This window comes from Amphibalanus amphitrite, unplaced genomic scaffold, assembly GCF_019059575.1.
Source record: "Amphibalanus amphitrite isolate SeventyFive unplaced genomic scaffold, NRLGWU_Aamphi_draft 000042F_arrow, whole genome shotgun sequence".
Taxonomy (NCBI): Eukaryota; Metazoa; Arthropoda; class Thecostraca; order Balanomorpha; family Balanidae; genus Amphibalanus; species Amphibalanus amphitrite.
Window position 1 is genome coordinate 812,994 of NW_024881538.1, and position 25,802 is coordinate 838,795.

General features: G+C 48.7%; 2 protein-coding genes across 2 annotated transcripts in view; one reads left to right on the forward strand and one right to left on the reverse strand.

Annotated features, from left to right (window-relative positions):
* LOC122376386 (ectopic P granules protein 5 homolog) overlaps nucleotides 1–10,400 on the reverse strand; it is a 47,509-nt gene extending 37,109 nt beyond the window's left edge. The window contains exons 1-10 of the mRNA XM_043356250.1: nucleotides 10,324–10,400; nucleotides 6,350–7,932; nucleotides 4,578–4,749; nucleotides 4,009–4,202; nucleotides 3,513–3,615; nucleotides 2,908–3,109; nucleotides 2,392–2,564; nucleotides 1,896–2,036; nucleotides 1,065–1,520; nucleotides 220–762 (exon numbers count right to left, since the gene is read on the reverse strand). Of these exons, the coding sequence (XP_043212185.1) occupies nucleotides 220–762; nucleotides 1,065–1,520; nucleotides 1,896–2,036; nucleotides 2,392–2,564; nucleotides 2,908–3,109; nucleotides 3,513–3,615; nucleotides 4,009–4,202; nucleotides 4,578–4,749; nucleotides 6,350–7,932; nucleotides 10,324–10,359 (3,603 nt within the window). The 5' untranslated portion in view covers nucleotides 10,360–10,400. The remainder of the gene's footprint in view (nucleotides 1–219; nucleotides 763–1,064; nucleotides 1,521–1,895; nucleotides 2,037–2,391; nucleotides 2,565–2,907; nucleotides 3,110–3,512; nucleotides 3,616–4,008; nucleotides 4,203–4,577; nucleotides 4,750–6,349; nucleotides 7,933–10,323) is intronic.
* Nucleotides 10,401–19,539: 9,139 nt separating this feature from the next.
* On the forward strand, nucleotides 19,540–20,885 carry LOC122376404 (extracellular matrix organizing protein FRAS1-like). Its single transcript, XM_043356269.1, has one exon. It carries the CDS (start codon nucleotides 19,574–19,576, stop codon nucleotides 20,840–20,842), a length of 1,269 nt encoding a protein of 422 aa, XP_043212204.1. The 5' UTR covers nucleotides 19,540–19,573; the 3' UTR covers nucleotides 20,843–20,885.
* The last annotated feature ends 4,917 nt before the right edge of the window (nucleotides 20,886–25,802 follow it).

Consider the following 25,802-nt stretch of genomic DNA (forward strand, 5'->3'; position numbering starts at 1 on the left):
TCTAGAGGTGCAGCATTAATAAAATACTCCCTTACTCTCCAAGCCGTCGGCTATCATACCGTGGTTGCGGCCGGAGCGACACTTTTACCAATCACCTTGCTCGTGTCAGCCACCATAACCCATTATTACCGACTGGCGAGCATCCACCACCAGCCATACCCCTGGCATTAACACTCGGCTACCAACAGCCCCTTCACCGCTCCCCTCAGCCCTTCTCACCGCGATCAGCTCGGAGACGATGTTCTCGGCTCGTTTTCGGGCCGGCGGTCGGCAGAAGGCGGCTCTGAGCAGCTGGTTGAGCAGGTACAGCAGCGCCGGCTCGCGACTCCAGCCAGGCAGACATGTAAGCGCCCGCAGCCAGAGCGCCACCAGAGGCTCGGCCGACGGCTGGCCGTAGCAGCGCGGCGCGGTGACGTGGCCCTCGATCACACCAGCCACTTGGAGAATCAGCGGGCCCGGCTGGCTGGCCGTCACCAGCTGCTTCATCATCCGCAGGTAGGTCTGGTCGGCTGAGACGATAGTCTGCAGCAGGGACGGCAGCGGGCCGGCACACAGTTCCTCCGCGCTCCCCACAAACAGCGGCAGGATGACCTCCAGCAGGTGGGCGACGGCCGCCGGCCGGCCGCAGCTCACCAGACCGGCCAGCCGGGACAGCCCGCTGCCGTGCAGAGCAGGCAGACTGTGGCCCTCAGAGGTCATCAGCAGTGTGGCGTAACAGGCGAGCGGCTGGTCCCGGCGGCGTGCCTCCTCCAGAGCGGACACCTGTCGGACGGGCGTGGACTGGTCATCCACAGAGATAGCCAGCCGAGAGGAAAAGGCAGATAACAAAAAGAGCCCAGTTCTATCGACCTGTACAGCCTGGGCTGAGTCTCAGAACAAACATGGCGCGTGGCTGCAGAATATGGGAACCATCAATGGCTATGGCTAAACGCTGTGAGGTATTCTCAGTATCTAGCACATGGTTGTCATTCACAACTCGACATGTGACTATCGTCATATGAGAGGTGGCAGATCTCGAATCTCAGCAGAGTATATTGCAGCCCCGTCGACCACCCCATTCTCACCTCCGGGTCATCGGGCCGCGGCAGCCGAGCCATCATTTCGGTCCGTCCTCCGGCCGCGTCCGGCTGATCCACCGCGTGCAGCTTCAGACGCGCCACCTGTGCCCACGCCCAGTCCTGGAACCTGCGCTCGGCGCTGTCGGCCACGAGCGCCGCCAGCGCGCCGGCCTGTCTGCGCCCCTCGCCGACCAGTCCCGGCGCGCGGCTGAGCTCGGGCGCGCGCGCCGCCTGAGCTCCAACTGTCGCCAGCGCGGCGCGGCGGTGAAACTCGGCCGGCAGCGTCAGCTGGCCGCTGTACGGACGCACGTCCCAGTCGAGCCGGGCGAGCACCAGCTGCGCCAGACCGCTCTCGACCGAGTCGACGGCGTGGTCGGTGAGCCAGGCGCACACTTGGGCCAGGTCGGAGCCGGACGGCCGCCACAGGCCCAGCGGCAGGCCCGAGAACAGGAACAGTGCGCTCTGCCGGAACAGACAGACGGTCAGACGGGGCACCGGGATGACCACACCTTTGCCCACAGCGGGACGGCAAAAGTCAATCGACACAGCAGCTGCAGCAGCGAGGCTCAGAGCTACAGAATAAATACAGTTACAACTTACATCAGCAGCCGCCACTAGTGCTATGCATCTCAGCGTAACGTTTATTCCTATGTATATAGGTACAATTTGACATGTTTTATTCAAAAATAGCATTCAAGTTTGCGGCAGAACCATCTACGGTCCGTTTACAATTAAAGACAGGTTTAAAATTTAACAATTTTGCGTGTATTCCGACACTCAAGTCAAATGGCAAGCCAAAGTCTTATACTCCGCCCCCCCCCCCGCGTGATCTCTGACCTTTCCCATGGTGTGCAGGTTCTCCTGAGTCAGCGAGAGCACGTATGAGATGACGAACGGGTGTCGGGTGCAGGTGGCCGCCAGCAGGTCTCGGCCCGACCGGGAGCATAGCTCACGAGTCGTCGGTGTCACGAAAGATACCTGAACGGGGAGAGGAAAAACGACGTCGTCACCAGGTCAGCAACGAGCATATGCACTACCATGACAGGCTAGGGACCGGTGGCCCACCTAAAAAACAGCAGGGACAGTATCAAACAAAACAGTAAAATCGAAACTGAAGAACTTTATATTGTGACATTAATCACCCAACGAACGACATAATCGTCACACCAAACAAAATGAATGATCGAACTGTTTATGGCAACCGGATATCACACACAGAAAATGGTCTAACTCAACCATCAGACGTCAACCTCAAAATGGTCACATAGATATGAGTCTGCAGCCTCCCACCCTTCAGATGATCCAGGTCACCGGGGGTCCTCTCACCACTCACCTGAACCAGATCTCGCGTCACCGCCTTGATGAATGTCCTCTCCCTGGCGTCGCGGGCCATGGCCATGTTGGCCAGCGCCGTCAGTCGGAAGTACACCTCGGACTGACTCATGTGTACCAGCTGGTGGACGAACAGCGAGTGGAAGGTCGGAGAGAAAATCTCCGCCGCCCACACTAGCGCACAGGGGAGAACGGCGAACGGTCAGATGGGCAGACACGCGTGATAAGCAGCAACAATGGAAACAATGCAAGTGGCCAAAATACAGCATCGCAAAAAACACTGTCATAGTCTAGCATGGTAAAATAGGATACAGATTCATACTACAAGCTAGATAATGCCAGATATACACCGACCGGGTACTCAAAATCCGTTTCCAGCCACTACAGCAACATCCACTCAGTACTCACACAACGTCCCATCCACTCAGATGGCCCGACCCAACTCTGCCCAACGTTCGTCACCCATCAACAGGACCCATCCCAACGCCTAACACCCACCCCGCTCCCGCCCACTCACCATCGTCCTGATCGTGCGGCACGGCGGGCATGTCTGCCGTCTCCTGGGGCCGTCCGGACGTGTGGAACAGCCACAGCAGGCGCCAAGAGGTGCGGGCTGTCAGCCGGCCGAACGGGAAACTGGCCAGAAAGTGCCAGACGGCCAGACGTGGAGAGCAGAGCACGCTCACGGCCGAGCGGCACATGAAACTGTCGTACTCCACCTGGGGACGGAGAAAGACATGGGAGGGAGAGTGAGTCGCGACGTACGTACTTTAGGGTACCTAAATAAGTGGGTAGAAACTAGAAGATAAGTAAGACAGAGGCAATCGACCTCGCATTCCTTAGCCACCAGACGATATCAGGCAGAAAGATCATGTCATGCACTTTGAAGTTCTCCCTCCACTAGGCATAAGCGTTTCAACGCCCTGACATGACAATACTAATCGACAAGCCATCCTATGCTCAGAAACCCGCCCGCGGTGACGCCGGTTCCCGTCACTGCCAGTGCTCTCTCCCCACCAGTGACTGACCATCAGCAAAGTCACCTGTTCCTTGCCAGACCACCACCACTGACCATCAACCAGCCCTAGGTGACCTGTCCTTAATGACCTCCCCATTACTGACCATCAGCCGGCCCCGGGTGGCCATGTCGTCGGCCGACGCCATGATGTAGCTCTCCCAGTGGTCGGTGACGTAATGAACCAGGTGCAGCAGCTGGTGGCACATCCTGACCAAAAGAAGAGAAGATCGATGTCAAAGTAGAACGGCTAGCCGCGTATCAACATCCTGACGAAAAGAAGAGGAGATCGACGTCAAAGCAGAGCAGCGAAGCCGCGTGTCTTCTTTATTCGTTCCTCTCTACAGCCGGTCCACTGATTCCCGATTACGGAAAAACTTCATGTAAAGACTACGGCATTCGTGAAAGCCTTTGGGTTTCTGTGACAAGGATGGTTCTACTAAAGATGCAGCTCAGTACAATGCAGTTAGGGGAGCCTCGATGCTTATTGCTGTTAATTTCTTAGATTAACTTTCTTCAGACATTCGCTCATGCGGTCATTTACCGTTTATTGAACTATTTGTGGGTCACGCCTCTATCAGATGTTAACGTGCTGATATTTACCGTTTGTTGAGCTGCTTGTGCGCGGCGCCGCTGTACTCTGCCAGTCCGGCCGCCAGCAGACCGATGATCTGCGAGGCGCAGGCAAACAGCCGCAGGATGTCGGAAGAACTGGAGACGGCCGCGTTATACACGTCTCCGCCGTCCGGGCCGCGACCCATCCGCAGCAGGTGGCGCACCACGGCACCCCACGGCAGCTGAGGGTCACAGAGGTCAGAGGTCAGGTGACGCGCCACGGCCCCCGCGGCGGCAGCGGTCACGTCATGGGGTCAGAGGTCAAAGGTCTGTCACACGGAAGCTGATGGTCACATTGGCATCCAAGACCGGGATGGAGGTCAGATGCACAACACTCGAGTCCAGACTGGTCAGTAGCCGGGTTCATGGAATCTGAAATGATCTGCCAAATCAGGGGTCAGCTGGGGCCCGCCAGGCTAAAAAGATATAATTTACGAAACTAAACACTAAACCTAGTTGCCTACTCTGCAATTTACGGCTGAAACCAACGATCTGCGGGACTCATCACGGTCACTGCTGAATGTTCCAATCCTAATCAAAGCGTTCGGACTCCTCACCTGGTTGAACAGAGTCACCAGGTCGGCCTCCTGCAATTTGACGAAGCCGGCCGTCTTCTCGGCCTCCGAGTCCTCGTCCTCGAGGAGGACCCATTCCTCGTCCTCCCCGTCCTCCCGCTGCTCGGGGTCCGGCGCCGAGCCGTGCAGATGAACGAGGAACTTGTCCCGCTCCCTGACATGAAGGGGGAAGGGCGGTCAGTGGATGGGTGTATACCACAGGAGGCGCACTTGACGGCGGGATTGGAGATGAGTGGAGATTCGTGCTCAGCAACGGCGCAGATGGACTGCGAGAGCACACACCATTAGTTGAAAGTAACGATAGACGCGAAATGCATGAGTTGACGTTATGCTGACCGGTAAAATAAGGATTTTTTAAAAAGAAAAAGTAGCAAACATAATTTGCATCCATAGAAATATGTACATATCGATTGCATAGTATCGCAAGTGAAAGTGACTATATGCCAACAACAAAGATGTTGTATGCCCAAATAAATAAGATAATATAGCACTCTTGGATCCGTAGTAACACATCATTGTCTAAAACGAATAATATCGACGCGATACGTAACCTCAATGAAATTTTGAGAACCAAAAATTGAAATTGTAAACTAGGTGTAATGATGTTCTTCATCAAGGTCATTTATCACTGAACGCTGGTCAAGTAGCTGCCTGATGTCCCGTATCGACGTAAAACCTAAGTACCTCATGTAAACACTGCTCGTATCGCCCTTTGAACATATCGTAACCGATAGTCTGAGCTGCAATCGAAACAGACACTCGCTGGACTGCAGCATCGCCACAGATGAGAGTTGCAGCGGGCATATCAGGTGCCCTTCGTCCTGAAGGGTCACGGACATTGCTATACAATCGCGGGTACCATTTGGCCAACGGACAGAGACGTTGCGAGCAGAGCCAAACGCCGAGTCGGCAGCTGACGCAGCAGCGCGGTTCAGATCGTGCCAAGTTATGTTGACCGAACTGGCACAATGTTGAGCCAAGTATATCCCTATCGAACATTACAAAGACTGGTGATTGTCCACCCGTATACAGATAAGAATATCGAAGTTCTGCAGTAAATTCTGAATTCATGATCTAAAAAATGGACCGGCCCGTAAAATGTACGACGGATCAGCGATAAACTTACTAAGACAAAAAGCGCATAAGTGGTGTGGCAGAGTTCTTTCGGGAAAGCGTAAGTGAGATCATAAAACAACAGCACTGATGCCTCGCATGAGTCGGTTGGCCGCGCTGGTGGGCACCATTAATAACTTTGCCATACGGTGTGACGATCTCGCGAAGATGGTGATCATCTCTGAACAAGCCAGAGGTCCTGAACACGCTGCTCAAGCGGTACACATTACTCTGACAGCTTTGCGAGACCGATGGACGCAGGGAGAATCGGAGTGGCGCCGAGACATTAAACGTGTCTTTTTAGCGACAACGTCGCTATTGCGTCCCTTTCCTATTTACCGACCTCGTGTGAGTGAGAGCGCCCGTAACAATGTGTGGACCGGAGCATAGACCCGCGAGTGATAATGTAGGCGTATTGTTTATATCACACGCGGTCTGGCCTATAATTTTCGTCACTGTCTGTTTTCCATCAATTCACGAGAACATGAAATAGTCATATTACAATCGATATGTTCGATTCTTGGAATAAACAAACACGATCCAGATCCAGCTGCTGTTAGAAAGACCCATACCTCCACTGTCCACCCCCACCAGAGTTTGAGAGAATGATGAAACAGGTAACCCCGACCGCACCTACTCACCTGACGGGGGAGAGCAGGGCGGCAAGCACGGTGAGCGCGTGGTCCAGGCCGGCCGGCAGGTCGGGCCGCGGCGGCTGCAGCAGCGCCGCCGTCCAGCCGGCCGAGCCGCTCGGACACCGCAGCGCCTGGTGCAGCACGAACAGGTGGTCGTTGACGGTGCCGAGTCGCAGCAGCGGCGCCGCCACCTGCAGCAGCCAGCGCCGCGTCTGCTGCGTGAACACGGTCTCGGCACGCCGCCGCTGCTGAGCGAATAGCACGGCGCAACAGGCGCGCAGCGCCGCGGCCGCCGCCTCCTGGCCGGGGGTTTCGTAGTGGAGACGCGGAGCGGCCGGCGGCGGCGCGGTCACCTCCGGTAGGCGACCCACGGTCGTGTGGAGGTACGTCTCCACCTGCAGGCGCGCCAGCAGCACGCTGTACGCGTGCAGACCGTACTCGTCATAGAGAAGACGCCGTAGCGCCGACAGCGCCTCGCGCAGGCTCTGTAGCGCCACCGAGTCCAGAGACGCACTGCGGAACTCGTGTGTAGCACTCAGCGTTCGACCATCGTCACACTCGGCCTCACCGCGCACCGTCTTCCGCACCAGCTCCCAGCACTTTGACCGACGCGACTCGTAATCGGAGTGCAGCTGCGCCTGACGTCGGGCGGCCGCACGTAGTGCCGAGCCCGCTCGCCGGTACCCCTCCAGCAGAGAGGCCAGCTCGTCATCAGGCTGCGCCGACGGCCCGTATTGAGACACAAAATGGGCGGCGTACTCGTCGCGTCGGCGCAGCTCCTCGTTGTGGTAGAAGTCGGCCAGCTGGGCGTCCGTCATCGGCACAACATCACGACCCAGGAACGACAGCGGGTCCTTCTGCTCCGTCTCGAACGAGAACGGTCCCTCGGAGATAGACACCTGACTGGCGGTGAGCGCCAGGGGCACGGCCTCGTCGGCCGCCGGCGCTGACGGCTCGAACTGCTCCTCCTGCTCCTGTGGCCAGGAGCAGCGCTCGTCTGCCTCCGCCGGCGGGGTCTCCAGCTCAGGGTACAGCCGCTCCACTGCCGCTGGCATGGTGAGCGTGGTGAACGGCGAGCCGCACGTCTCACTGGCGTCAGTGGAGCAGAGTGACACCAGCTCGCCAGCTGGCACCGTGGCTCCAGACTGCTGAGGTGCCGCATCAACATACTGGTCCGACACTGCATCCACCTGCCGGCCTAGCACTGCATCTGATGCATCTGAGGAATGTTTAGCAATAGTATCTCTGGGCTCCTCTGGCACTGCGTCCTCAGACTGCCCTGGAGCAATGACTGACACAGCAGCATCTGCAGCAGTCTCCAGCAGGTGTGTAGCCTCCATGGATTCTGCCAGTTCAGCCACTGCACCTGATGACTGCTGCGTAGTGTCTGTTGTAGCACTGTGCGCTGTGTTCTCTGGAGATGTGCCATCAGCTGTGAGAGATCCAGTGTCATGGGAGGCAGCATCCTTAGCATCACCCTGCACTTCACTGACCGGTTGGTTGTTAATGTCAACCTCAGTGTCTTTTATTTCTTCACTGTGTGCAACCACTGATGCTCCAGGTTGGCAGCGATGTGAACGGACCTTAGTCTGAAGCAAGTCAAACAAGGAGGATTTGATTAAAAGAATGGCAGAACAATCAAAATCTAAAACAATTATTACAGATCAAACTGGGAAAAAATGATGTCACCATTGATGTCTGGTGTATTGGGTGATTGTGCCAAACGTTCAGTGGAGGCATACCTCAGAATGCCAAAATTTTGGTACAACCAGATGATTTCTGAAATTTAGGTGCAAGATGGCCAGAACTCATCTTAGCCAAGGGGTACACTCTGTCTTTTTAGCATGATGAAAGTACTCTGGCTTTTATAGCATTACAAAAAGTGTGACAGACATTCCTGGAGGATTGTTGGCAAAGTCTGCTTCAGAGAAGCATTCACACACTAGCAGAAATAGACCAATCACCATTTGTCAATGCTTGACAATGATTGGTCCAATGCTCAAGACAAAAAGTGGGAAATATTGTTATTCCTGTTAACCCGGCAGTTGCTGGGGTATTTCGCCACCCACCGTTTGCTGGGGGGGGGGGGGTGTTAAACGCCCCCAGCCGACAACTCGAGAACCAATAGGCGCAGCGAAACGCACGAGGCGGCAAACGAAAGAACGCGACGAGACGCTTCAGATGAGTACTTTAAAATTGAATTTTGAGGTCACAGGTCGGGTCAAGGTCAGGTCAAACACCTGAAATCGGGCTTTCAGTAGAATGGACTTCAGGACTTCGCAATGGGCGCCTCTCGTCATAAACTCTGTCTAAACGGTGCACAATCCATCATATAAGGTCTACAAGAGTGTCAGCTCCATGTAGGGGTCAGTCAAGCATAGGTCAGAGTCAAGGTACGCTTTGCTGGACCCTGTCCCAACATTAGCCAGCCATCCTACATCCTGAATGGTGCTCCGATAACTCCAGCAAGCAAGGCCTCTGACTTGGGCGTCCTTGTTGATGTCACCATGAAGTTTCATGACCACATCCGAAATGTAGCCCATAAGGCGGGTGGCCTAGCTGAAAGCCTACGTCTTAAGTCCACAGTGTGTCGCTCTCCTCAATTTATGCTGTCCCTTCTCACAACCCACATCCGACCAATCATGGAGTACTGTTCTTGCATTTGGAATACTGGGTATGTACAAGACCTTCGACTTCTTGAACGGGTTCAGCGGAGATGGACGAGACACATTGATGGAATGACTGGACTTAACTATGGTGAAAGGTTAGCTGCATTGGACCTCTATTCGGTACAGGGTAGACTGCTGCGGGCCGACCTGATCCAGTACTGGAAAATCCTAAATAACCACTCCTGTATTAATCCTAATGACCTTTTCCAGAGGCCCTATCGCAGCGGCACCAGGGGTCACAGATGTAAGATATTTCCCCCAGCCACCAGAACTGACACTCGCAAGCGCTTTTTTTCTGTTAGCTGTATTCGTATATGGAATGAGCTGCCTGCAGAGGCAGCACGCGCGACTAATATTAATAGCCTAAAACGCATTCTCGATACATGTATTCGTAGCAAACTGTTCGACTATGTAGATTAACTGATATGAAAATGCGAACTGTGTTGTGGTAATGATAACTCTATAGGTAGGTATCGTCTTAAAACTTGTTTTTCTTATATGATATAGGTCTATCTTGTACGACTATGTTTCGCGAGGCGCAATTTCCGGTCCATTATTAAATGTTATTATTTCTTGTCTGTCACCATTTGGACTGGCGCGTCTCTTTCATTTAGGGTTCCTTACATCCACCCAACTTGACCCCTTCCTATCCGGACAAGCGAGGCAAAGAGGAACCCAACGAGGTAAGAATACGAGGTAAGAAAGGTCAGGTCAACCGGGTAGGCACATATCCCCGAAAATCAAAACTGATATTCGCAGCCTGTGACACATGTTTTATGGGTAATTTGGGGCGTAGAACACGATGGTGACATTCATTTTGTCATATGTGTACGAAATTGCCCCTAAAGAAATTGCCCCTACAGGACGGTCCTCCTGAGTAACTTAACGGTACACTTTCATCATCACTGTACAATTTCATCAACAGCTCCACAATTGTAGATCGGGCCTTATCTTGACAAATAACATCATTCTCTATGGTGCTTTATTGACTTATGACAGTGTTTCTTTTATCGTTTTCTACAAATTCATGAAAGTTTTCACTTTTCATGTAATTTAGGATGATGAAGTACAGTTAACTACACCTACAGCCTACAGGACTTGTCTTATGATAGAAAAAGGTTGGTATATGTCAAGTTTAGGTCCTAACTACAATTGTGACGCTGTTGATATGAATATGAAACAGCAAAAATTTTAGGTTTTAGGTTAGGTTAGGTTGTAGGTTTGTAGGTTTAGGTCTTTAATTTCAAACTTCATTATCATCTAAGTAATTTTGAATGCAGAACATTTTTGCAATACTTTAACGGAATATACCTTTGATTTCCCTTTTGGCTTCTTTACAGCTTCCATGCTCTCCGAAGTCTGACAGCAGGCAAAGTGGTAGCTATTGGAATATCTGAAAATAACAATCATCTGTTAGCAATTCAACAATGACAACACAACACAGCGACAAAGATGAAAGCAGTTTAAAAGTATCCCATTGTTTTTGCTCATTGTCAAATGTCATGTTGATGTCAATGGACAATGGTGATGCTAACGCACTACGCAGTGCAGTCAAGATGATAGCCTATGCAGGGACTCAGACTGTGATACCTATATAGATGTGCAACATAAACACGATACGTTAGAGGACCTTAATGCCAAAAAATACGCATGAAAAGGAAAATAAAATGATTAAAAACATAAAGAACACACGATCGTAACGCACCACCAAGCTGAAGCAAAGCTTTTGTACTTTTGTTTGAGATTCTCAAGGCCGTCTTAAAAAATATATTTTATTATCCGAGCGAAACCACAAACATGTTCAAGGTCGTGACCCCTGACGTGGCTTTGCTACAATCAGGTGGGTGACGGCACGTGATCGCTTGAGGAGGTGGGGGGTTGAAATATTTTCGTCATTGAATGCTCAATGCAATCGCTACAACTTTTTACAAGACCTTCTCCTCGTCGTTGTTTCTTGCTTTCAACGACTGGTCCCCGGGTGATTAAAGGGACCCTCCCACCTTCAAAAAAGTTAATGAATTGGCATAAAAGTGATGTAGCGTGAATCACAAAGAGCGAAAATGAACATCTACCAAATTTTACCGGAAAATATTCACCCGTTTTCGAGATATAAGACTTTTATTTTTGTTTACTTTTTGGGAAATCCGCTGTTTCTATGACGTCACATAAAGGTTTTCTTTACGTCGGCATTTGGAAGCAATAGTTCGGTATCAAAGTGCGACAAATATTGCGCGAATGATGCGTTTATCTTATCAAGGTCAATATATGATGGCCAATAAAGGATTCCAGGACAATTCTTATGGCATTTCTTCGTATCGCAATTCTTCGTCTGCAAATCTTCGTCAGGGCATTTATTCGTACCTATCGCATTACTTTGTCTCGCACCAGGGTATATGAAAATCGGCTCGCATTTCTTCTTCAACGCAAATATATGCAAGAGTAAGCATTGAGGGACAAATAAATGCACCGACGAAGATTTGTAGACGAAGAAATGCGGACGAAAAATTGTGCTACGAAGAAATGTCATGCGAGGATTCGTTCGGGTACCATAACATTTATGTGATTTCAAAGTCAAGGTTCACAGCTGATCTGCTAAATCAAGCCAAGAATCCAAACTATCAAAAAACTATAAATATTTGTTTGTCTGTCACAGAGGTCTCAAGCAATATAAGGTTGACATATGTTGAATCAAAAATCTACTGCCACAACTCACATCTCCTGCCTTAGTTTATCATTGTTGTTTTAACTTGCTTTCAAGAGAAACAGAAGCCAGTATCTGATATCACTTCAGATGATTGTTTCAAGATCTGAGTTCAAATGGAAATAAAAGCAAGATCAAGATGAAACAGGGATTATTGCTGTTAAAGTAGTTTGGCCATGATACAACAAGCACATAAATCATTAGCCAAATCAAATACTGGTTGGTTTGTCAAGATGTTTGTTGTCTGTCGTCTGTCGAGCTGCTATGAACACTGAACGCTCTCACTCTTACTTTAAAGAGAGTAGTTTAAGTTGAATGGTAGTGAGCTGTAATTAGACAAAGCAGCTATTCAGTGCTCACATCAAGCCAGGCTAGGAAATGGCATCAACTGTGGTGGGAGGAAGCAGGTTCGGCAGCCCTATGTTGTAAACTTCTGTTATGTCTTGTGTTTGATCAACTCATGTTTTCTGCTCTGTTTTGTGCAGTGATAGTAGCAGGTAACTGCATGCTTGTCAAATTATGTGAATAAACGAATTCATAACATTGCATTTTTCTCTCCATGCAAGGAACAAGTAAGATGTTGTAGAAAATGTAATAGAGGGCTGCATTGCTGATTTTGCACTTTATCAGAGCTTTATTTAGAATTGCTTTCCTGAAAGCTACACACAGGCCACAGTGCTGAAATTCACAATGTCATAGCTTTTGGCAGAAAAAAGAAAAGACTTACCTAGGTAAAATTGGCTGAAAGTATGGCAGAGCAGGTCTTGATGCGTATGCCCATCCGTGTGCTTGCCGAAGCCGAACTGACTGCAACACATTTAACTCTGACCCACCATGGTGGCTGGCATATCCTGAACTTTCACCACTCTAAACAAGACAACTTTCAGCCCTCAGCATTGTATTAAAACACTGCACAAAACACTCAAAATTTGTTTCAGTGCCATCCACGGACAACATCAGTCGCCATTCACCAGGCCAGTAAAAACAGAATAGATAATAGCTTCAAACCCATGTAGTCAGAGTTACTAGGTCTGCACCTCAAAACAAAATCCAGGTGACATTCACCACGCCAGTAAAAAACAGGTACTTAGGTAACGTAACAGCTTCAAATCTGGTAACATGTTGGTCGGACTTTACACTACCATATTTACATGGAATAATATGATACCAAACAATAGTGCAACCATTCTGGACAACAAAATTGTATGATAAAATTAATTTAGAATACTCTGGCAGCATGATTTACGAGCACAGGCAGGTGTTACCTACCAGCCTTCTCAATGCTCGTAAAACCAACATTGTAGTTTTGATTTTACCTTACATGATAACACACTTGGCTGCAATGGCACATTTAATTTAATACTGTGAAAAGTCCAGTTATAACCACTTCACAAGCACAATTGCACCTCATGCCGACATCCTTTTCCAAAGACAGTCAGCAGCGTCTTTCGTCAAAACTGGAAGATCAATCCCCTTTCAACTGTTAACATCAAAAATATTTCTTCATGGTGTGATCTCCTATGGAAACCTTGCGGGAAAAGAATTAATGTCAATTGTCAGCTCTTCAAATTTCTTTGGACTTTAACTTGCAGTACCATATCCAGTTTGCTTTGATATTTTGTTTTTTATTCCATGTTGAAGTTGAACACCAAGCTCCAGATATAGCAGGCAGCTTGATCATCTTCGGCCTTGGTATAATATCAGTCCAAGTTCCAGTGGTGGGTATCTTCTAATATTCAAATTAAAATGAAAAGCAATAGGCTTTCTCATCGCCGACGACGGATTTCACGTTGATAAGAAAGGGAGCTCAAGGTCAGCAAAACTCGGGTTCAAGGAATGGCGGGCGTTGAAATGACTGCTGACGTCATCAAAAAACCGCTAATGGTTAAGAGATAGGGACTAAGCTGGTCCCACCCTGCAAGTAAAGGGAAGAAATTTCTTGAACACCATAAAGCTGCGGGGGTTGCGACCAGGATAAATGGTGGTTTCTGAGCCTGGCCGCAAACTTGGCTATCTCAACTCAAAACTAATGTTAAGGTGGGATGGTCCCTTTAAGGCCCTGTTTCACCGGTGATAGCAGCAAGCTGCTATCACGTTTCGCGAGCTGACGTCATGTCGTGACGCCATACTGTTGTCGTAATGGGTAGTTCCGGCGCACGATTGCCGCGACCTTGGCGGCGGCATTAAGTGACGTATGAGCCTAAAAGTAAGAGTTTACGCAGTCATGATAGTATATATATTTTTGATATATATTTTTTCAATATGATGTATTTAAAAGAAGTTGGGTTTAGGAAAAATTTGGACATTAACTTCGAACATTTAGCTGATGACGTAAAACAATATTGCGGCAATCGTGCGCCAGAATTGCCCCTTACGTCAGCAGTATGACGTCATCACATTACGTCAGCTCGCGCAATTTGATAGCAGCGTGCTGCTATCACCGGTGAAACAGGGCCTAGGTGCTTATAGGGAGCGCCGACCCGACCCGACAGGCCGGCGCCCCAACCGCCCGGGCGGCCGACCGGTCCATTTCAAGTGGGACCGGTCAAAAGTGGAAATAGCCGGTGCGCCGTCTGGCAACCTGGCAGCCCACCGCCATAGGGAAATTCATGCTTTTTGTCGCTTTTTCGCTCCTTATGAGACACTTGATCTAATTGAACGAGACGGACACTTGGACGCATTCGGGAACCGAATACGTTGTTTTGGAGCCAATACTTGGGAAACTCTATCCGCCCAATCCGAGATTTTAAGAGTCTACATGCCCAAATTGAGCGCGGATGTTCATCAAGACAGCCCATACTCAGCACAGATTCAGCCCGGATTCAGCCCAGATTCGGGACACCTCTGAGCAAGCTGAAACTCGCACACAATGTACGTCCTGACATGCCCAATCCACAGTCCGAGTCATTCGGCGGCACTGCCAGCCGTTTGACCTACAGAGGTCAGCAAAGGTCACGTGGCCCAAATTTGCACAGCAGATTGTGGCCCACCCAGTAGAGCTAGAGCGCCAAAAATGGCACAAATCGACTCGCCAGCATCTAGCCTTACTTTCCCAACATCCATTTGACCTCTCAACTCTCAAAGTCATGCGATGACCTAAGCTCATTTGTGGGCTATGTCGAAAATACACTTGCACAGCACTTTTGAGTTTTCGAGTAGAGGGATTGACCAAATTCAAAATCAAAGCACATCATCGGGTAGCCCATAGGCCGAAGCAACTTTCCTTAAAGACAGCTTTTCGATATGTGACCCCGTTTGACCTCGGCAGGGCAAAATGTACAAATAAACGACACTGCATACGTCGCGGCCCGGATTCAGCCCAGATTCGGGACACCTCCGATCAAGCTGAGCCTCGCACACAATGTAGGTCCTGACATGCCCAATCCACAGTTCGAGTCATTCGGTGGCACTCCCAGCCGTTTGACCTACAGAGGTCAGCAAAGGTCACGTGGCCCAAATTTGCACAGCAGATTGTGGCGCAACCAGTAGAGCTAGAGCGCTAAAAATGGCACCAATCGACTCGCCAGCATCTAAACTTACTTTCATAATACCCATTTGACCTCTCAAGGTCATGCGATGACCTAAGGTCATTTGTTGGCTATGTCGAAAATACACTTGCACAGCAGTTTTCGAGTAGAGGGATTGACCGAATTCCAAATCAAAGCACATCAGCATAGGCCGTAGTAACTTTCCTTAACCCGGCGGCCGCTGGGCCTCCGCGCCACCCGCCGGCCGCTGGGGGGAGGGGGTAGAGTTCTGCACGGCTGCAATTTTCCACAGCCTAGCCGCCCCGCAGCCGTGGCTCCACAGCCACAGCCGCCCACAGCCGTGGCAAACTGTGGGCAGCCAGCCGTCAGCCGGCCGTGGATACTTTCAATGAAATGCAACCAAATAGTATATAAAAATAGTATACCTATTATATAAGTTGTTTTTAGTTGAAGCATATAGCCAAAAGCACATTGCAATGGGCTATAGATTATCAAGCTCATGAAGCATCATAGGTTAAGTGGTTGTGTATCTGTCTTTAGGCCAAAGGCCTGAAGCCTGATGCGCAACGCATGCCTACACAAGCCCTTGCAAGGGGTTAAGAAAGATGAGTAGGTAGGTACCTACATCAACAGAAAACATAAACAACGAACCAGAATAGAAGCACTAACAGTGTAGACATCTAATGCCAAATCCTGAAGCATGGTTGTGGGACAGAACAACAGACCCTGATGCTTTTCATTATCAATGTTAGGTATGGAAAATGAAACTGAAGTTGATGGACTGTCAAACAGTGATTGTCTAGTCAAAACTCTTGCTTCTTTCTTACCTTGCATATTTTCTGGGGTGTGATATGCCAGGCTTGAAGCAGCCTTCTGAGCCTTCTGAGTAAGTCTCAAACTAATTTGATATGCAAGGCATGAAAGCACTAGTGAGCATCCAAGAAAGAAAAACATTCATCTTTTTTATTTTTCCAAATAATGATCTTCGCTCAAATCCCCAAGGACGTGCGAGCCACAATTGCCTCTTTCAATCAAAAATTTTACTTGAGTTTAAATGACGTCAATAGCAAAGAAGTGGCAATAAATTGCTTTGACTCACTATAAACAGCCATAAAAATCCAAATTAATAAATAATAATGCTATACAGTTAAAAACTTGCTCTCAAACAAAGAATAAGTATCACATTTTTACATTTTTTAGAAAAAGACGTCATTTTATTAGTAAAGTCAACAGCTCGCGTAAGAAATATTGTGTTCAGGGTTTTCACCGTAATGTGAATTACGTGTTCATGGTTTTCACCATCATATGAATTAACCGTAAGTAAGGTTCATGCTCACTTATAATCTAATTCCATTGGCTTCGTTGATCAGCATTTTCTGTTAGTGGTCACTCACACACCAGTTAGAACATAAAGCGCCAGTTTTATATTATGTATTTGGACTTGCCGAAAATCCAGAAATACATCTAAGAGTTATTTTAGATAATATTTTATGAAGCCTTTGCCTGCCTTTACCTAGGCGTGGTTTCTTTTTCTATTACCTGAAAGAATTATTGAACGCTCGTCTTCAATAGCTGTAAGGTGCTCTCCTAATGACCAGGTGAGATTGGTTTGAGAGGGATGTGACAATGCAACATGTTGCATTTTTTGAAACTGTCAAGCTCTTGATGATGAAGGAACAATTGGTACCTATAATTAGTATTCTGTACCAGAGTGCAAACTCCCCTACAGCAAATGGTAAAACCATTACAGGTTTTCAAAGGCTTCACCACTTTCAATGTTGCTGGGCATCCTTTGCATGATTTTTGCAGGCTAGACTGTTTATCAGAATGTAAGATTAAGGATTTAGAATTTTATATTTGAGTACTTGAGATTGAGCTTGAAATCTCACAGCCGTGGCCACAGCCGTAGCCGTGTTCTTGGAGATATTTGCAGCCGCCCCGGCCCACAGCCGTGGGGCTGCAGCCAGCCGCGGCTGCAGCCGGCCGGTGCAGACCTCTAGGAGGGGGGCATATAGTTGCCCCCCTTTACTTCTACTACGATATCGTCGCAACGCGACGAGATAGAGAAGCGAAACTTTGCACACATCTTCCTGAATACCTAGCCAAGGTTTTGTCTAAATTTGGTGTCGATCTCATTTGAAATGACGTCACAGTGACGTCATAAGTCAAATTATAGATTTGCGACTTTCAGTTTCCTCACGATATATCAGATATATGGGACCGAATATAAAGGGCCGATTAGGTATTGGTCAGGAACTAGATGGAAGTGTACTTAGATGTTTTAGGATGACAGCAGGTGCTGTCTAGTTCATTTACTGTTGAGTTTCATGCTCAACGACATCAGAAACGGTCCGTATCGGAAAACGACAATATTTTATGACGTCACTGTGACGTCATCTTAAGTCCTACAACCATCAAATTTTGCTCAAACATTGCCTTGGTATTCATTTGAAACTATGCCAAGTTTCACGTTCGTAGCTCATCAGGTTTTGGAGATATTCCGCAAAACGTAAAGGGCGGCAACTTTATGCCCCCCCCCCCCCGCGGCTCGTGGGTTAAAAACCGTAGTGCCGAAGAATGGACTGAGACTGGTTGCGCAAAACGTGTTCTTAGGTTACCAAGACAATATTTGTTGCATACAACATCATGCTAGGTCAAGATCAAGGTCAAGGTCAGGTCTGGTCACCAAAAACGAAATATAAAAAAGGGCACGTGCGACACATGTTCTATGGGCCATAGAATTTTTCATAGAATTCAATAGGCACGCTCAATAAGTGATATGGACCACATCTGGATGAATTTCAGGACGAGGTCAGGTTAAGGTCAGGTCAAGTGAGGTCAAATTTTGAAGTTGGTTGTTATAAGATCTAAAAAGGTGTCTATCCGATGCAGTTTTTCACGGCGAATCGAATGGTGCTATTTTTGTTTCCGTACGAGGTCTAAAACGTCCAGAAAAATCATTTTTCTAAAATTTTGTGTGTCGTGCAACGTCGTAATATTTTGAATAATTCCCACATTTTTGAACCGATTCTTCTAAAAATTGGTATGTAGGTGCATATATGTAGACCACTTCTCTGATTTATATTCCGTTTTTTTTTCGATACACTCAAAATTTTGGATTTTATAATTATTTTCCAAAAAAAGTTAGTTTTTCAAGAAAAAATGGGCAAAATCCAAAATTTTCAAAAACGGAGAGAAATATTTGATAGACAAGAAAGAATCACGTATAATAATTTTGATACGTCTTGATTCCTTTAAAAATGAAGATGTTAGCGGCGTTTGAAGTTTTGCCGTTTTTAAGCGAAAATGGCGTGACATGACGTCACTTAAACGTCATTTTCTCAAAACATTTCCGACGGATTTCACTCAAATTTTCAGGGAATGTATTAAAGTAATATATGATAAGGTACTGAAAGTTTGACGTCGCTGGCGTAACGCGTTTACAAGTTATTGGCGAATAACGGGAGGGGGCAGATTCTGGTGTTATTACTTTTTTTCGATGACTTTATCAGTAAAAAGTTATATGCAAAAAACTATGGAGCCGTCACGGCGAATTTTTTTACATTTTGACCCGCAAATTCCCTCTAAATATTGACCTAAAGTCACCAAATTTGCATAGGGGTGAGAATTCCGTGGGGCCCACCTACCTACCGAATTTGGTGTTTCTATAGCTATAGGAGCCAATCGCCAAGGGGGTCACCGACAAAGAAAAATGCGACAAAGAAAAAGATCTATACATACATTATAGCACATTGCACAATAATAATGGACCAATGAATGAGGTAATGATTGCCGCATTTCATACCTAGTTGTTCGTGACATTTGTTATTCCGAAGCCCGTGTCCTACCTGTAGGTAGGTACCTTTCACGCAAAAGTATTAAAGGTAAAAATATAAATCGCTGGCTTTTAACGTCAAATACAATTAGGCCATTTTACAATGTTCAAGTATATATTCTAAAAATCCGAGACCGCGTCACTAATCGTTGCGACGATATAATGACGAAGTATAATCGAATCGCTGATGTTCTGGGATGTGGAACTGACAGCCGGCCAATTTGCGGCCACGCAAGGTGACACGATGACGCAAAAGTCAGCTGTCACCGCACGCTCTCGCGGTCGTGTCGGCTGCGACACATCGACACCGGTCGCCCACTCGGCCGGATTTCGATCAACCGCTGAACATCAGCCATTTGCGCGGAGTCCTCCAGGTGTCAATCACTGCACGGTGACCCCTTCACCGCTGGCCGCCCACGCGACATGTGCCGCGATCGCCGGCGTGGGCACAATGATCCCTGGTGGCCTTCGTTCGGGGGTACATAATGCCGCAGGGCCAGGGGTGGTCACTCTGCGAGCGGCTCCCGTGGAGGCATCATGTCCCGCCTGGCTCTGCTCCTCCTGGTGCTGGTCGCTGTGACCGCCGCCTTCAAAAAGCAGGGAGCATGCTTCTCCAAAACTCTCGGTAAGAAGTTCAGCAACGGCGCCACGTGGACGGAACCATCCTGTATCCGGGCGAGGTGCCTGAACGGTCGCATCTCACGGCTGCCCTGCGGTTTGATTGCCAACAAGCCCGGATGTAAGATAGTTAAAGGTGACAGCAACGCGCCGTTTCCGGCCTGCTGCCCCAAGGTTGAATGCCCCAAGCCCTGTTTTTCTGACGTTTTGAAGAGGCTGTTTAAGAACGGGGATAAGTGGACGGAGCCCGGATGCATCCAGGGCGTCTGTAATGATGGAGAAATCGGACGGCTTCCCTGCCCCCTGATCAAGCCCGGACCGGGCTGTGTGCTCGTAAAGGGTGATCCGAACGCCCCTTACCCCGGCTGCTGCCTGTCGTTCAAGTGTCCCAAGCCGGGTCAGTGCTACTCCAAAGGACTGGACAAGTTCTTCGACAGCGGCGCGGAGTGGACCGAGCCGCCCTGCCAGCGGAACAGGTGCGAGGATGGTAAGGTGGTCGGTGTGCCCTGCGGCCGGCCGGCCGTCGGCCCCTTCTGCCGGCTGGTGAAGGGCAAGCCCGGCGCCCCGTACCCCAAGTGCTGTCCCTCCACTGTCTGCAGGTGCTACTCCAAGGCCCTGAAGAAATTCTTCAACGACGGTGACGTTTGGACCGAGCCTCCGTGCACCCGCGCCAAATGCGAGAAAGGCAACGTTGTCGCTCTGGGGTGTCCTTTGCAAGCCGGTGATAAATGCGTCCGAGTGGAAGGAAAGCCTGGAGCCAAGTACCCGAAATGCTGCCCTAAAATCACCTGCGCCAAGGAAGATCAGTGTTTCTCCAAAGCTCTGAAGAAGATTTTCGATGATGGCGCAAAGTGGACCGAGCCGAAGTGCACAGAGGCCCAATGTTCCAAGGGTGACATTATTCGAAAGGCCTGTCCCCTGATCCGCCCCGCTCCTGGCTGCACAGTAGTTGAGGGGCGACCTGGAGCGTCATATCCCGGATGCTGCCCCAGAGTTGTCTGCAAACTGCGCCTCCGGTGCTACTCGAAGATTCGAGGCAAATACTACAACGACGGTCAGACGTGGAGGGAGACCTTGTGCGAGCGGGCGACCTGCGTGAGAGGCAAAATTGTAAGGAAAATCCAGTCCCAGTGCCCAAATATCTGCATGGGCAACGGCAAGAATCAGTGCTTCCCAGCAAAACACTAAAAGCTGATGAACTTCGATACTAAACAATGTAACTTTACACGTTGTTCTTGTCACGCTACCTGATTCTGCCTTTTTTAACCGCCATTCGATAACACATGCATCATGTAAACAAACCAGCAGATGACAATGCCCATTTCCGAATATTCAGATGACGATTTATGACATTGACCCGCTTTGGGCCCTGTGACCAGCATCGAACGAACTATAGGTCGCACAGTGCCACGGGAAGATAGAAAAACCGCGACAAAACTACTGTCAGCGGCTGTGCCGTTAGAGAGCGGAGTCAGGCGTGCAGGGCCGGGGTCACCAACCGGCCGCACTGACGCGCCGCCGGAGACGGGGAAGCAGTACAACGAGACGGCCGCACCGGGCCGTAAGAATAGGCACTAGATATATTCCCGACACGGGAAGGACTCGCCTGTAATTGAAAAGCGGCGCACCGCACTGTTGGTGCGCACCAGACGCAAAGGAATTCCGAAAGCACACAGAACACATATTGTCACGTGGCACTGCGGGCGCTCACTGAGGCCTGAGGGCCGGTGGTGCTCACGCCGTGCGGTAGGTGTCGCTACAGGCTACAGTTTGCGCCCGCGTGCAGAGAAAGGCTTTGCTGCGCGCCACTGTTAGTCGCGCGCATCAAATACATTTAGAAGGTTCTTAGTTACCTCCGGGCAGATAATGCGTATTAAAAACGCAAGCGTTGAAATACCACTTTTGTTAAGCCTTCCGTAAAATTGATAGTACCAGCTCAAAAGATTCAACACTATACAGCCCTCTGCAGACTGCGTGGTAGGTATTCTTTTTTTCGACAAAACCGAGAATAACGCGAATACTATATGCTATCGGGCACTCGGAAATCGTAACAGCAAGATGCGCGAGACTCCGCAGCTTAGATTGGCATTATCATCGTATGCATTTTCCATCCAGTTTGGCAACAAAACCCAAAAGTTTATATTTGCCCCAAAACGAACTTTTACATTTTGTTGCCACACAAGGCGTATGCTTTGCTTATTGATAGGCCCTATCGAAGGAGTGGAGCATGCCGCATCTATTTGCAGTGAGTTTCGACCGACTGATAGCATGACTTTTGAATTATTATCAGTTTTGTCGGAAAAAGAATACCTACCACGCAGTCTGCTGAGGGCTGTACATAGGAAAATTCAAAAGTAGCCCCGCCGACCATAAACCTACAAGCAGGCTAAAGGCCTGGCTACACTATGCGTTTTCTGCGTGCGTTTTTTGCGAGTTTGCGTGATTTGCAGAATATCGTTCTAGAAACGAAATTACGTTTTTGTCATATGTTTTTCATATAAACTTTTAATTAACATAAACGTTTTATCCATTTTTTATATCAATATTAAAGAAGTTTAGGTATTTAATAATAACCCTTTTTCTAGAACGATATTACGCAAAACCCGCAAACACGCAAAAAACGCACGCAGAAAACGCATAGTGTAGCCAGGCCTTAAGTGTAAAAAAATGTACCGGCTTTGAAGTTCAAACTACAAAGACCTCGGTTTATCGGAGCTCAACGGTGCTAAAACGTAGTTAAAGGGACACTCCCACCTTAACATTAGTTTTGAGTTGAGATAGCCAAATTGGTGGCCATGGCCTGCAAATACCGGTTTGGGCACTCACAACATCGAAAAATGCTTTAATTCGAAGATATGGAATTTCAAACTCGCAGTTTTCGGATTCTAAGGGGCTAATGCATTGGAATGCCCCCTTAGAATTTGTGACGTCAGCGGAGATCTAACGATTTTTAAATCTTGGACTAAAACCATCGTTAACACGTGGTGGTATACGCTGCTTTGCGCGCAACGTCTGCCGCACTTTAAGGCTGCCAAATTATTGCTTCCAAATAAAGTCGCTAGTAACAGGGGAGATCCCAAAAAGTAAACAAAAGTAAAAGCCTAATATCTTGAAAACCAGTGAATATTTTTCGGTGAAATTTGGTAGATATTCGTTTTCGCTCTTTCTGAACCAAGGGACATCACTTTCATGCCAATTCATTAGCTTTTTTGAAGGTGGGAGGGTCCCTTTAAAGGAAAAGGGCCACCTTCGTGAAATATGAAGATATCGTTGTTTTTCATTTTGACATTATTATTTTTCATTTTCTTTTTAAAACTGGTGCCAGAAGTGCACAATTCGCGAAAAAGTATTTAAAACTATTTAACATATTGGTACTATGTTGATACTCTCTAGATGGCATAGCGATGACGTCACACTCAAGCCAATCAGCGTTCAGAAGACAGACTCGTCGGATTGTGTCAGATAAGCTGATTGGTTAAAGCTGAGCTGGTTGGAGCTGATTGGTAAAAAACCAAAGCCTCGCCGCGGGTGGCTGTATTGTCGGATAAGAACGCATTCCTGGGATAAGGACGCATTCCTGGCGTATTTTCTTTTAAAATTGCCGATAACTACGAATGGAGGCCGAAATCGGCCGTAAGGAGGTAGACATACAGGTTTTCGGACACGGGCTACAAGATGGCTATCTCAGTTTCAATCCCCATGTTAAAGGTGGCCCTTTTCCTTTAAAGGGTACCTACCTAACCTACCTAGGTCACAATGACTTTCACTTCTTATCGGTCAACAACAGAAAACTTGTCCACTTCCAGCGATCTACCTTTTAACCCTAGAACGCCTAGGGGGGGGGGGGGGGTTGTATCAACCCCCCCTGAGGTTTTTTCGAAGTGCACGCTAAACGGCTTGTCGTAGCGGGCTGAAATTTTCAATACCCTCTGGGGCAACCTTTGCGCATCTTTTGCCGAAAAAAAATTGATCGGGTCATGTCAGGTCACGGAGTTATGACGTCATAAGAGGTACAGCCTCCGGCCGACAGTTACCAAACGTGTGCGCCGAATCCCTAGGTTTTCTGCCGGTGATACCCACATTGTTTGATGGATCATGATGAAACTTCCCATGCATGTTGGGGCAAGCATTGGCTATCGTGTGGTGCAAGAAAATTGACCGGGTCAGGTCAGGTCACGGAGTTATGACGTCATAAGAGGTACAGCCTCCGGCCGGATTTTCACGAAGTGTGTACCGAGTCCCGAGGTTTTCTGCTGATGCTATCCACATTGCAGTGGATATCCACATATCTTTTCTGAGTCGTTACCTACAGTATTTATAGCGGAGCAGTGGTCAACAGCCGACGAATCGGGACAAACACCGGAGGGTGATGTGACACCATATCACTCATCAGCAATAGGCCTCTTACTTTTATAGGGTAAATACACCAAAAACACCATATATGATGCAGAATTGAGTGGGGAATACGTTGTTGAAGGTTTGAAGTTAATATCTCTCACCGTTTTGCCGCAATCGTTGCGCAAAGTTGAAAAAGTTTGATTTTTTCGGAAAATTTGACCTTTGACCGGTCATAAGTAGGTCAAATGTTGACCTAGGACCAAAAAATATACCACCAATCGCGAGATCTCGTTGAGAGCAATCCGTTGGTTTTTTCCGCTAAGCTCTACGACCTTCCGTTTCGAAACGCCAGGGGGGGTCGTAACAACCCCCCCCCCCCCTGGTCGTTCGTGTTATGAGAAATGGCCTGGTCGTGCGAGGGTTAAAACATGTCGAATGTTTATTACCCAACTTTCCCCTACGATCCGACCGAGGGGGGGGGGAGGTAGGAGGCTAAGGAGCCCCTCGCCGTTTTACCCCTAACTGATCTTGAGATTCGTAAAAACGGGCGAATGAACTGCTACCAGCCCCAGCGAGTGGTACCCGATTTTAAGCCTCAGGCCAACCGGTGACCCCTGAGGTCAGGTCAAGTGTCTCAAGGTACGGGTTCGGTTTCAGTAAATAGCTTCGTCAAAAATGTCGCAGAGCGGCGATTCTGGCATCATCGTGTTTCTCATGCTCAGGCGCAGCGAATGGCATACTTTTCGGGTGAGGTCAACTTTAGGATGTTGACTGTTGAACTCAGATCAAAGTTAGGTCAAAGCCACTCAGGTCACGAAGCTACTGCTAGTTAGTAGTTGGTCGAATGAGGGCATGTTGCACGTTATTTGATTCAGCAGGTCTTCCCGAGACCACTGACGGCCTTTCCGACTCGCTAGACGCTAGCTCAGTTCTCGGGAGCTATCGACAAGCACTCCTATGACATTAGTTACGTCCTAAATATACAGTAACACAAGGTCAACGATCGTAAAAGCTTAACATCGAACCTTGTTGAAAGGAGCGAATGAAATCACGATTCCGTGTGCTAAAGGTGGTTTTAGATCATTTCCGACGTCAAACTAGCGGTTTCCATAAATACCCCATTGATTTCTTATGGCGAGGGCAGGGTCACCGAGGTGAGGTCACGTGACCTACCTGACATCAGGTGACCCTTAGGAAAAATCGAAGATACTCAAGTTATGAGATCTTGAGAGGGCGAAATTTTAGGACCGTGTAGAACTGTAGAGGTTCACTTATGACGCAATTGGCCAGTGACCTGACCTGACCTAAAAATGCGGCTGAGGTCACTAGATCCAGTTTGATTCGGATGCTAGGTCTGCAAGGTTTTAGCGGTTACTCTGCTAGCCTGTTCTGACTCTCTGAAGAAAAGCACAAAGAAATAATAAGGGGCGACAACCGCCCCCTTCGGACGGCGGGGGTACGATTCCCTGGCCGCTGCGTCTCGTGACGGCCCGAATGCTCCAGGGTATATAGAACAACCGAATGCTATAGCTCTTTATGGACGCTGATGGAAGCTGCAAGGAGGCGGTGTGTGGGCCGGTTATATGGCCTTGGGTGGGCCGGACGAGCCATGTCATAAACGGTCACGATTTAGTAGGTAGGTACTTACTTGCAACTTGCAAGATTACTTAAATCCAGGCACGTACCCAGAATTTCGCCCAGGAGGGGGCCACCTGCTTCCGAAGGGGCCCTTAGGTCACCCGGGGGCCCCCAGGCCGCCCAGGTGACCAGGAGCCCCCAGGCCGCCCAGGTGACCAGGGGTCCCAGGCAA

Coding starts and splice junctions, on each gene's coding strand:
- LOC122376404 (XM_043356269.1), top strand. CDS start 19,574: ATGTCCCGCCTGGCTCTGCTCCTCCTGGTGCTGGTCGCTGTGACCGCC.